At 43.7% G+C, this 13,596-nt stretch overlaps 1 protein-coding gene across 1 annotated transcript in view; it reads left to right on the top strand.

The window, feature by feature from the left end:
* Positions 1–12,030, top strand: part of LOC135898604 (cytochrome P450 3A28-like) — a 44,392-nt gene extending 32,362 nt beyond the window's left edge. The window contains exons 10-13 of the mRNA XM_065427653.2: positions 443–531; positions 2,699–2,839; positions 7,590–7,755; positions 11,885–12,030. Of these exons, the coding sequence (XP_065283725.1) occupies positions 443–531; positions 2,699–2,839; positions 7,590–7,755; positions 11,885–11,968 (480 nt within the window). The 3' untranslated portion in view covers positions 11,969–12,030. The remainder of the gene's footprint in view (positions 1–442; positions 532–2,698; positions 2,840–7,589; positions 7,756–11,884) is intronic.
* The last annotated feature ends 1,566 nt before the right edge of the window (positions 12,031–13,596 follow it).

Raw genomic sequence — 13,596 nt, 5'->3', positions numbered from 1 at the left:
TTTCGTCTTTCGCAGTATTGCTCCATAATAAGTGTAGCCAGTTCTTGTGGGCACAAGTTCGCACAATAAATGGTAATTTTGTCTTTCACAGTATTGCTACCGTGTTCTTCAACGTCACCACCACGTGACAATATACAGAGGTATATACATACCTCTGTATGCAATTATTGGATACAAATTACGAGAAATTAGGAAAATTACACGTTTTATAATTTTACTACATTTGTTCTTTTTTATCATTTGTGCTTAAACCAATGGAGTAGCAATATGGAGTAGCATGCCAGTCATTTCACTAAGCAAACATCTCCAGCTCTAACTGACGGGGTTCTTCTGCCATCCCCCGACTCTTGGTTATACCATTAAACAGTGTGCCCTCTTTATTGTATATTTTTTACCACTCCACTCTTAACAGTGTAATTCTGCCCCATCCACTACTGTGCAGGGGGAGCTCACATACGACAGCCTTGGTGAACTCACGTACTTGGGGCAAGTGCTGTCAGAATCTCTGAGACTCTATCCTGCGCTTCCAGGGTAAGGTGCTGTTTTCCGCTTGCAAAATTAGGGAAACTGAAGGGCTCCATTTTTGTGCTAGATACAGCTATATGAAGGATACAAACAGCGAAGTCATACAAAGTACTTATTCTGTTGAGGGAAACTAAAGTAAAATGAGTGCTTCCCTTCATTGAATTGTGGGCTAAAACTCCACCCCCCCCCCCGCCCTCCTTCCTAGCGGGTGTGACAGAATGGGGCGTACACTCCCCGGTTTCCTCTCTCGGCCTGTTATAGCTCAGGCCAACCTATCTGCTTTTCTGTAAATAAAATTCGCTCTCTCTCTCTCTTACACACGTGAGAAGTCGCCGGATCATGAAACCACCCTCCTTCTCCGCTCGCCCTCGCAAGCTTTGCTTCGCACCTGCAGCATACGGCGGTGATTTATAGCACTTGGACTTTATGCGGAAGCTCACGGCGATGGCAATGACAACGTCGGAAGTCCGCCGGTAGTGTCCATGTAATTGAAAAAATTGTCAAATGACTCCCTACAATGAAATTGTGAAATGGTACCGACTAGAGCGAAGGACTATGCCGCCACCTCATCCGGGCTTGACCCGTAAGGAGGCGGTTTTATACCGACAACTTCAAACGGGGTCGTTATTCACCCCGGTGCTGATGAGGCACGTGTGTCCAAGTGTTTATGAAAGTGATCTGTGTTGTGTGTGCCGAAAGGAAAGAGCCACTGCAGCTCACATCCTTTGGGACTGTGCTGAGAATCCGCATGAAGCTGCAACAATAACAACGATCCCGCCGCGGCTCGAGGCCGCAACGAGATGCTATGACCAAGATGTCCAAAACCAGGCCGTCCAGCATATCTCGGCGGCCCTCGAAAGGCAACGACCGAGCGAAACCGGAGGGAGGCTGCCACCCCAAAGGAGGGGCAGGCGCGGTCGACCAAAGGGAATAGTGCGGCCGCGGCCGAAGTAGAGGCGCCACACGCCGCGATGACGTCATGGCCGCGTCACGGTAACGCCTCCCGAACAGGGGAAGGCTAACCGTTCTGCAGGCGTTCACAACAAAGTTTCGTCACTCACTCACTCACTAGAATTACAGGAATCATTTGGCAACCAATACATTCCTTTACTCTTATCCCACACGGGATCACGAAATAGCTATTAGCTGATTACAGAGTGGTTATCTTAGGCATTTGTCTCCTCGTGAAGCTAAGATGACGGCGCAGTTGGAGTTAAAGGTACATTGGAATATTTCCACTTAAATTCGTGTCGTTGTTGTCTTGAAGTGTGCAACGCCTTTGCGTCTCAAAAGAAGGTTCCTTACCTCATGCATGGGCTAATTAGAGAGATAATTAAAAGAAGGATGGAGCTTAATAGGGACGCAATACCAGCTTGTTACCGCACAGAACGACGACCGGGAAAGGGTATAAAAAAAACTACATGCACGTGTCTGCGCACGCTATCTTCGATTTGTGTTCAGGACGTTCTAGCGGAAAATTCTGACATTGTTAAAGGATCATGTGCCTTTAGAGCATGCATAGGAGCAATAGTCCAACAATTTTCTTCAATAATCAGCCAATTAGAACACGATGGAATTCCTGAACTATGACACACACTTCCTCAACTGTCAATTCTTACTTTTCTAGGCCCTTTATGGGTTTTCTTTGTATTTTCATGGCTGTACTGAAGGCATGCCAACGTTCCCTTTGGTGGAACTTTCTCCACCTTTATAATTTCCACTAAATTTATTTTCTGATTCATCGACAGATTGATTGAATGATTGTCGACTAATTATCTCCCATCCTATCATCAACACGAGCACTGGTTAGCTCAGTTGGCGGCGCAACGCCTTCGGAAATGCTGCTATACCAAGTTCCGTCCCCGTAGTAGGAAAAAATGGCCTTTCACTGCAAATATTTCTCAGAGACCTGTTGGGGTTTCATTCGCAGTGTCGGGCGAGATTTGCGTAGAACCATAAGGAAGGTAACTTTCCTTATCTAGAAAAGCCATGAGCTTGTCGTGTTATTGTGGCAAAGACCACTGTAGTTAGAGTCACTGAAGCCGAAGATCTGCAAAATCTTCTTGTGCTTCCGTTATCCACCGTGGCTATCGGATCCTTTGGGGGTCACTATCTTGTCTGATGTTTCATTCGTAGTGTCAAATAAAAAATTTATAATTTCTGTGTTTTGCAGCTCGATACGCAGGATATGTGACGAAGACTACGAGTACAACGGGGTTCGCATTTTAAAAGGCATGAACGTTTCAGTTCCTACCCTTGAAATTCACTACGACCCCGTGCTGTGGCCAGAACCGAAGAAGTTTGACCCTGAACGGTAATACGATAAGGCTTTCTTTAACTTAAAATTATACAGTAAAACTATCGTAGTATGTTCAAATAAATGCGTTGTCAAATGAACGTAACGAAAGCGAAGATGGCTGTACGACAGATTTACAAATCAGGAAAGATGCGCCGTGAAATATTTTTCTGAGCCGTACATTGTACACATATACGAAAAGCAGGCGACAACGTGTTCACAGAAAAAAAGCACAATGCTTCTCAAGTTGTGTGGCTAGCCACCATGTGAAACACAGTGAAAACTAATATGAGAAAACTGTCCTGTTCCGGTGTCCATTATCCCGACTTCTCTGTTCACCATGTTGAGGGAAAGCCATCTAGCTCCAATATCTCAGGTTTAAATTAAACATCAGGCTCCTATGATGCAAAAGTCACCATGTTACAGATGATACATGCCTCTTGTCAGCCTCAACCTGTTAATTTATGACGTTAGGTGGTTAATTTGTTATGCATTTGCACTTGCATTTCGTCCTCGCGTATGCGAAACAGATTTTCAGTATATTTTCTCAGACAATTCCAAGTACTTTTGTTTAGTTACAGAGAAATGCGCATGGCTTATTTTCTGTGGCTTCCCAGACTCCTGTGCCGAACAACGTGCTTTGTTACTGTACTAGCGTTTTTCACAACTTTTAGCCGGTTTGTTTCGCTTGCCTTGTGACCAGGAGCAGCCGGTGTCACCCAAAGGCGCCAGCATCTGTTACATCATGTAATTAACAAAAAAGACTAACTCGGAGTGCGCCTGTGTTGCTAGACTTCAGACACCCGCTTTGAAGACTTAAATAACTATATACAATGTTCATGAGTACGCTTGTATGGATAACCTTGAGGCCCGAGAGCGTTGGTTCCGGAGTTGCTAAATTTGTTCTGCAGGAGCAATGATTACCTTCAACCACACCGTTAACAATAGGCACTTCATTGGTGCAATCGTGACATGTAATACATTCGATTGTATGGTTTCGTGTCCTTGAAAGCCTCTACCAAAAGTTTGGCCGTAGATATGCTAAACAAGGGACAAATTATCCTGACATACTGATAAATATCTATTCTCTAGTGAATACCAATCTCTCCCTAAATGTTCGTGTTAACAGCTTTTCTGTGCTTTGTCGTTTAGTTTTTGAGACAAGAAAATTACTCCTTCGAGATAATGAACATATCGTATGTAACCAGCAACATGAGCTAGCGCCAGCCGGCTAACTCATGTTATTACATTTACAGTAGGAAGTCAAAAATAAGCAAATAATCTATAGCTGTGGAGCAGCGTACCTTACGCGATCTCCTATGTTGCCAAGTCTTTCTCGTTTAACGTATGCTAGTTCGGCAGTCAATGTTTCGAATGCGTTTTGCTCTGGTTTGTTTTTCTTGTTCATTTCTCCATTCGCACTCACTCAGTCACTAGGCTTTGAGTTAAGCACATTCAATCGGCCATTGGTTCCTTCAAATCAGACCATTTACGTCAAGATATGTGACGTAAGCACCTTAAAGCAAAAAGAATTGCTGCAGAACTCATCTAACGATGGCTGTCAGTGATAATGCGAATAACGTCCAGTAATGCAGCAATAGACAATATTCCTGAAGTTCCGTTTGTTTAAGAAGCGTAATGGTGATCCTCGGACATTCGTTGACTTGGCTATAATCTACATACCCCGCTATTGTCCCACTTATCTATGGCACTCACGTTCGAAAGTGACTGTATGACGCCGACACAGTAAAGATTGAATAAGGAAGTAAGAATGATATCGATCGAGCGATAAAGGCCTACAACGACGATGGCATGGGGACATAGACATGCCAGTTCTTAAATTACAACGGTTGTAAAAGGAGGACCACGTGACAACAAAAGCATTTGGACAATAGACAGTTTTAGCTACACGCACGCAGAGACTTCACGCACGCAAACGTGAAAGCTCTACGTACCATACGCGCACTGCACCTGAAACGCTTTTAGCTACACGTACGCGACGCACGCTAAAACCGAACATGTATCACAATCTATCGCCGAATATAAACACTGCTGTAGCCATTGACATCCAAGACAAATCGAATCCAAGTCAGTCGAGTTGGATTGGCGTGCAAAACACGTAAAAGTGTGTTCTTGCGTCGATCGGAGCTTCGCAATGCCTAAAAGTGCTATACCGCATGTTGTCCTCGAAGGGGTTGCACTCTCTTACGTCTCGCAACAAATGCAAGTCGTTTTTAGAAAAAAAACGAAGGCGTGGAACTACCTTCTGGGCGTGTTTGGCTGCCATCTTGCAATGATGCTCTCGCTTGTTCTAGATCTCGCGAGACCGCTGCGCGGAGCTCTTTGCGTGCGCAAGGAACGCACGCAATCTTCTGGGTCTCACGTACGTCTGCGAGACTCACGCACATCCTTTGCGTTCTGCGCATGCGCACTGCTCGCACGTAACAGCTCTACGTACGCAAAGCCTTCACGTACCTGAAACTAAAACTGTCTAATGTGATGACGACGATGGGTTGGCAACAATTGTATGAAGACAATCCGATGAAGAAGCTCGAATGACGACCATCGCAAGACCGAGACAGCATGGCGACGACGGCATAATAACGGGTACATGATAGAGCTTGTGTGACCATTAGGCAACGATGACGATGACATCATGACGACCACATATTAACGATTGAGCGATGACAGCATGATTACGATAAAATGACGAAAAAGAAATGACGTCGACGCATCGAAGATGGTGGTGGGGTGACTACGGCATCGCGACAATGGGATGATCATACTCACGTGATCGCGATCGAAAAACGACAGCACCTACCAAGAAGACAAGACTACGGCATTATCAGATTGGGATAACGAAGAGTGTATGATGGGAATCGCGGGACGATTACTTTATAACACCCGTATGACGACATTGACTTGACGACGATGGTATGACCAGAGCCGGAGGACGTAGCTGGCGGGACGATGATGGTACGATCACGACGACTTCACGACGACGGCCAGAGAAAGGAGGCGTGATAGCGGCTGATGATGACGGTATGACAAGGGTGCCATAATCACGATTGAATGACATTATGATTACCATACTACACCGCAAAAAAAACGACGTCAATGAAATGATGAAGGCTGTGTGACCACGACGACACGATAACGATGGGGTAACGTTGCTGAAGTGCTGACTATGGTAAATCGGCAGCATGAAGACGACGGCATTAGGAGAGTCAGATGACAAAGCTGGAATGACGACGATGCAATGACAATGACGGCATCACGCCCCCCCAACGCATACCCAATTATCCAAGCTATTTGGTCCAATTGGTCCGAGCAGAGAGCATGACGACGACAGCATGAGAAGAGTCAGATCCCGAGACAGCAATGACGATGGTTGAATGACCCCGACGGCAACGTTATGGCAGTATGAAAGCGAACGCATTACGACTGTATGACCACAATGACTTTTAGTACGACGGCATGATGAGTGTCGCATAACAAAGCTGGAATGATGGCGGTGAAACGGCCGCGATAGCATCAAGAACATGAGCTCATAAGTATTGGCCCAAGCTGTTGACAACTTGGGCTACTGGGTCAGGGTAAGATGGCGTAACGACGACCTCATGACGCGAATAAGATCACGAAGCTGGAAGGTCAGCACTGGAACTACCACGACGGCATCTGGAACAGGAGAACACACTTAACGGCCCGACAGACAGACAGACAGACAGACAGACAGACAGACAGACAGACAGACAGACAGACAGACAGACAGACAGAACGACAGACAGACAGACAGACAGAACGACAGATAGATAGATAGATAGATAGATAGATAGATAGATAGATAGATAGATAGATAGATAGATAGATAGATAGATAGATAGATAGATAGATAGATAGATAGATAGATAGATAGATAGATAGATAGATAGACAGACAGACAGACAGACAGACAGACAGACAGACAGACAGACAGACAGACAGACAGACAGACAGACAGACAGATAGATAGATAGATAGATAGATAGATAGATAGATAGATAGATAGATAGATAGATAGATAGATAGATAGATAGATAGATAGATAGATAGATAGATAGATAGATAGATAGATAGATAGATAGATAGATAGATAGATAGATAGATAGATAGATAGATAGATAGATAGATAGATAGATAGATAGATAGATAGATAGATAGATAGATAGATAGATAGATAGATAGATAGATAGATAGATAGATAGATAGATAGATAGATAGATAGATAGATAGATAGATAGATAGATAGATAGATAGATAGATAGATAGATAGATAGATAGATAGATAGATAGATAGATAGATAGATAGATAGATAGATAGATAGATAGATAGATAGATAGATAGATAGATAGATAGATAGATAGATAGATAGATAGATAGATAGATAGATAGATAGATAGATAGATAGATAGATAGATAGATAGATAGATTACGGCTTAAGTAGACAAGAAGTGCTATGCGGATTAAAATAATTTTCTTCAATCATCTTAGCCGAGCCATGTGCCAACATTCATACCATGACGTATGTTACAATGCCATAACGGCTTTTCTCACTAGACCAATTAGTGAACTCTAGGTGGCTTTGTCGGAGCAAACGCGCGCAACGCTCACAGACAACCGCCGAAAAGATTGCGTGGATCACCGCCATCTTGCAGACTCGAGACTGATAGTATAGTACACGCGCAGTCCCATTCGTTTAAATTAAACCTTGACTACACGCTGGCGCAGATTCAGCAAGGCCAACAAGGACAGCATACAGCCGATGTCGTACTTTCCGTACGGATTCGGACCACGAAGGTGCATCGCAACTGCGCTCTCGCAGATGGAGCTCACCCTCACTCTCGCCCTGCTTGTGATGCGGTACAGGCTACTTCCCAGCGGAAAGTACAAAGACGTGAGTACCAATAGGCCGCCGCCATAACCCTAATTCTTCAGCTAAAGCAACTATAACCCCCACAGCCTGCCATTCCAACTGCCTTACTAAAGGTAGAACATAATAACCATAATTGCTCCAACAAAGCTATTAAATCCCCCAAATCCTGCCATCTTTCTGTTCTTTAAGGTAGAGTAGCATGGTTCAGAGCTATGGCTCACGGCCCAGGACGCTAATGCTTTGTAAAAGTGAACTGATAACACGCGTGGTGACCCATGCTGCGACCTCACAATGTTGCACCGTAAGTTCGGCGGCAGCCAACGACGAGCTGTTGTCCTGGGCAAATCACATTGCCGCTAACATTGACCAAGCTATTTATCTAGTGTCAGAAACGTTACTACACATTTCTTAAATCATCATGCGTTACCTAGTTACCAAAGGCATTATTCTGAGCTCAGAGCCTTGTAGAGTGCGAAGTGCTCGAGTATCGTGAGTGATTGCATAATTGTACTAGATAAGCTCAAGAAAAGAACGATTTAGAGGCGAAGCCTGCATGAACCATTGGGTTTTTAACTTTTGGACATCACATCATTCACTCTGCCTGGCGGCTGGAAGCTTGCAGTTGTCTCTTCCTCGTAGAAATAGTTTGAAACGGTTTGTCACAGTTTCTAAGCCTATAGGAAATTTTTCACAAAGAATACAAACTATTCACAAAATACATACGTAATATGGTGTTCTCATTATCACTTCATCACTAGACAATACTCAATTCACCCGCATCTGAAAAGCAGGGGATCCGTACCGCTCAAGTTATTCCATGCACCGTACCCCATGTCATTCGCCATGCCAACTGTACAGAACTGAATAACCGCAAGCATTTCGCATCATTTTATTCACAATAACATATAGAAGTTTTTGATTTACTAAACTTTGTGTGGTACGGTTCAGCAGGAATACGAACTTAGGGTTTTATCCAGACCTACTTTGCCTACAATAAGCTTTCGACTTAATTTTCAGCCGAGCGTTATGATTAAAAGAAACGAAATGCAACCCGCTATAGGGCTGTAGTCATGTTTCGGTGGTGCGGATAATTTTCTTGGGCCAATGTAGATACTTCCCTAAATGAGTTATTCGCAGCCTTGTCATTTCCGCTCGCTGTCTTCCCGTCTATTTTTCATCCTCCTTCCTTGACAATTCCGGTGACTGCTCAATAACCTAGAAATAATTTCAGCATATATTTGCATACTTCATGCACATTGAGCGACGATAATGAGCGGCTTAAGTTCTTCCACTTCAATGCGCCGTGTATAAATGTAATTACCAGTGGCCCGTGTGCTTATCTGAGGATCTTAACCACCAGTTGCTGGTTTCTTATATACTACAACATTCAGGTAAATTCAATATTATGCACATAAAGCCAGCACATCATTAAAGGTTCATCATCATCATCAGCCTGGCTACGCCCACTGTAGGGCAAATGCCTCTCCCATACTTCTGCAACTACCCCGGTAATGTGCTTATTCTGGCCATGTTGTCCCTGCAAACTTCTGAATCTCATCCGTCCATCTAACTTTCTGCCGCCCCCTGCTACGCTTCCCTTCTCTTGGTATCCAGTCCGTAATCCTTAATGACCACCGGTTCTCTTCCCTCCTCATTACATGCCCTGCCCATGTCCATTTAGTTTTCGTGATTTCAACTAAGCTGTCATTAACTCGCGTTTGTTCCCTGAGCCAATCTCCTCTCTTACCCCTCCATAACGTTACACCCATCGTTCTTCTTTCCATAGCTCGTTGCGTCATCCTAAATAACCCTATTCGTCAGCCTCTAGGTTTCTACCCCGTAGGTGAGTACTGGTAAGACACAGCTGTTTTACACTTTTCTCTTGAGGGATAATGGCAACCTGCTGTTCGTGATCTGATAATACCTGCCAAACGGACCCCAGCCCATCCTTATTCTTCTGATTATTTCAGTCTCATGATCCGGATCCGCGGTGACTAGCTGCCCTAAGTAGATGTATTCCCTTGCCACTTCCAGTGCCTCGCTACCTATCGTAAACTGCTGTTCTCTTCCGAGGCTGTTAAACATTACTTTAGTTTTCTGCATATTAAATTTCAGACCCACCCTTCTGCTTTGCCTGTCGAGTTAAGTGAGCATACACTACAATTGGTCCCCTGATTTACTAAGCAAGGCAATATCCTCAGGGAATGGGAAGTTACTAAGGTATTCTCCATTAACTCTTATCCCCAATTCTTCCCAATCCAGGTCTCTGAATACCTCCTGTAAGGACGCTGTGAATAGCATTGGAGAGATTGTATGTAACTGCCTCACGCCCTTTTTTATTGGGATTTTCTTGCTTTCGTTATGGAGGACTATGGTGGCTGTGGAGCCGCTATAGACATATTTCAGTATTTTTACATACGGCTCGTCTACACCCTGATTCCGTAATGCCTCTATGACTGCTGACGTTTCGACTGAATCAAACGCTTTCTCGTAATCAATGAAAGCTATATATAAGGGTTGGTTATATTCTGCGCATTTCTCTTTCACCTGATTGATAGTGTGAATATGGTTTATTGTTGAGCAGCCTTTACGAAATCCTGCCTGGTCCTTTGGTGGACAGGAGACTAAGGTCTTCCTGATTCTGTTTGCGACTTACTTACTTACTTACTTACTTGCGACTTGCGAAGTACTTAGTAAGTACTTTGTAGGCAATGGACAGTTAGCTGACCGGTTTTTAATTTTTCAAGTATTTGGTGTCCCCTTATGGATTAAGATTATGCTGGCGTTCTGCAAAGAATCCGGTATGCTCGAGGTCATGAGGCATGGCGTATACAGGGTGGCCAGTTTTTCTAGAACAATCTGCCCAACAACCTTCAATGAATCTGCTGTTACCTGGTCCTCCCCAGCTGCCTTCCGCCTTTGCATAGCTCCAAAAACTTTCTTTACTTCTTCCGGTGTTACTTGTAGGATGTGAAATTCCTCTAGGCTATTCCCTCTTCCATTATCGTTGTGAGTGCCACTGGTACTGTATAAATCTCTATAGAACTCCTCAGTCGCTTGATCTATCTTATCCATACTAGTAATGATATTGCCGGATTTGTCTCTCTCTAGGCATGCCTAAAGCTAAGTTTCAATAAAAGCTCTGTATTTAAGTATTCCACGACTAGTTGTGACGTGTTCACCTGTGTTTACTTTCTTCCTATGCAGTATAAGTTGCAGGCAATAAACGTAGGTAAATGTGTAGCGCATAAGTAGGTAAAGAAATCTTTGGTTTAAAATATATCATCGACTCTAGATATATTAGACGACCACGACAACTGTTGATAATTGCTTAAAGGTAGCTAACGCTAAAAGAAGCATCGGGTCATCGTAGTCACTAAGTTATTGATGGCAACCACGTTCATAAAATAATTGCACCACCACAACGTCCCTATCCGCAGAAAGGACGGGCTACAAAATGAACTATTGTCATGAGGTAGTGAAGGTCAAGGACAAAAAAGTAACTTATTATTGGGTGAACCTGTGCCCCCAAAAACAGGCTAAACTCAAAGTAGCACGACAGCGGCAAGCTCAGTCGGCGATCGTCAAAAATCTTCTCTGCGGGTTAAGCGCGTCGGCTTCTACACTTGAGTCACCGAAGATTCCGGAGTAATCGCTACTGCCTGCGTTTCTTCCAGAGAGTACTACAGAATAAGCGTCGCGCTTACAATCAAACAACACAAGGTGCAGGTAGCAACAGACAGCGAACAGCGAACAGACAGCCAGTGAAAAGTGATCTCGCGAGAAAGGTTAACGACTAAAAAAAGTTATAGGGTTTTACGCGCAAGGACCACGATCTGATTACGAGGCACGCTGTAGTGAAAGTTCTAGAAATGTGGACCACCTGGAAATTATTTAACGTGCACCTAAATCTAAGTGCACGGGTGTTCTCGCATTTCACCCCCTTCGAAATGCGGCCGCGTGGCCTGGATTCGTTCCCGCGACCACGTGCTTAGCAGCCCAGATCAACAAGTACAGGTACAGCTATAACGGCATCTACCATTTCTTTTGTACCAAATAAGTCAATATAATAAAATTATTAGTAAGACACTAATATCCGAGTTGGCCATGTACTTATACAAGTTTTTCTTCTCTTTTTGTTTTTCTTCAGGAGCCACCGAAATACGCTGCAGCAACGTTGTTGGGTTATCCGAAAGAAGGTGTATGGGTCAAACTGCAGAAGCTTGAAGGCTAAGGAAGGACGTTGAAAGAAAGGGCGAATTTAGGCCATTTTCGTTCTGACTTGCGACTGTTTTAGGACATTTGGCTGTTTTTCTCTGTTTTAACGGTGATTTACACTCATAACTCACCGCATGCACAAGCTCTATTGATGGCTTCTAATGTCTTCTGATTATGCCTTCGATGCGGCAGCTACCATGTCAATAAAGCAATTCAAACTGCTCCGGTCTCTGTAATGGCATAGTTTCAGTCTTCTCCATTCTTTTTATATTGGACAATTTGCGATTGCACAATGCCCGGCAATCGCATAGATATTTTCAAACGACTGTATTAAAGATTAGGGCCCGTGTACTCAAAAATCTGCTGCTACAAATGTTCGCTATAGCAAAGTGAATTCCATTCAATCCTGATGCTTTAAGGAAATGTTGTTACATAGATGCGAAAGGAACTGAGGAAGAAGAGAGGACGAAGAGAACGAACAGCTTTAGGTGCCGGAGTGCGCTACCACTATGATCCACCTCGTGTGAACAAACCCATTTTGTCACACGTGTTCGTAACAATGTTATTGTCTATGGCTATCAGCCACAGGCAATAATATTGTCTATGGCTTATATTGAGCAATCGCAATTGAGCTTTCTGAATTGCGATTGAGCTTTCTCAATTGGGGCCCATGGAAAATGATACATAAAGTTAATGCATCTGGAATTGAAATCTGTTCGATTGAATTTGAAGAGCAACTGCGGGGAAAAAAGTTACCCAAAGGAAAGAGAGAAAACATCTAACCTCATGGTGGAATCATGATGAACTGGTGTTTCTTTGTGTGTGTGTGTTTTTTTTATACATGTTTTTACTTTCTTTCATGTACTGCGTACTATATAAGGTGTAATTTCAATTTATATTATTGCCAAATCGTGTGATAGTAACTTTCGGTTAGTGTATATAACGAGTGTTTCAGAAAAACCATTGGGTTTTTTTTTAAATGTAAGTTTGAATATAAAACAAGTTCCTTGGAGCTCAGCACAATGCGTTGGCGGGCTAGTTGGTGCGAATCCATGAATACTTTGTTAAGCGCAAAACGACGAACACAAGAAAGACGACAGGACAAGGCGCTACTCTCAACTTACATCATTTTATTGCGTCACTCCTTTATAGACTGCTCAAACCAGAGTAACATGCGGAGTGAACACTATGCGGTAGAGCCACCAACATGAGCCACCAACAGCGCGCACTCATGTGACAGAATCCAAAAAACCAAATGCAGCACTGTACAAGGTTAAGGAAGGCACACTAATGCACTGTGACCCCAATGACTGAATGAAAATTGCTTTCGATAACTCTCGGGCGGTGGTGTCACGGCTCTTTTTCAAAATCGTGGTATCACGAAACATGGGTTTGCACTTGCATGTTTTACAATGCGGAGCCCAATGGGGACCTGTGCCTGTTGGTATGGATCGCTCATGTTCTCTAAAGCGCTCGTTACCACAGCGGCGTGACTGCCCTACATACACTTTGTCACATGACAAGGGAATCTTAAAACCACACCGACGCTGCAATCTACAAACTTCACGTGGTTCTTTACACAATCAGGTTTCTTACTTGTTTTAGAAATACGGCTGCACAACATTGACACTTTCTGAGGAGCGG

The sequence above is a fragment of the Dermacentor albipictus genome, chromosome 8 (genome assembly GCF_038994185.2).
Source record: "Dermacentor albipictus isolate Rhodes 1998 colony chromosome 8, USDA_Dalb.pri_finalv2, whole genome shotgun sequence".
Classification (NCBI taxonomy): Eukaryota; Metazoa; Arthropoda; class Arachnida; order Ixodida; family Ixodidae; genus Dermacentor; species Dermacentor albipictus.
This window is presented reverse-complemented; position numbering and strand designations above follow the sequence as displayed.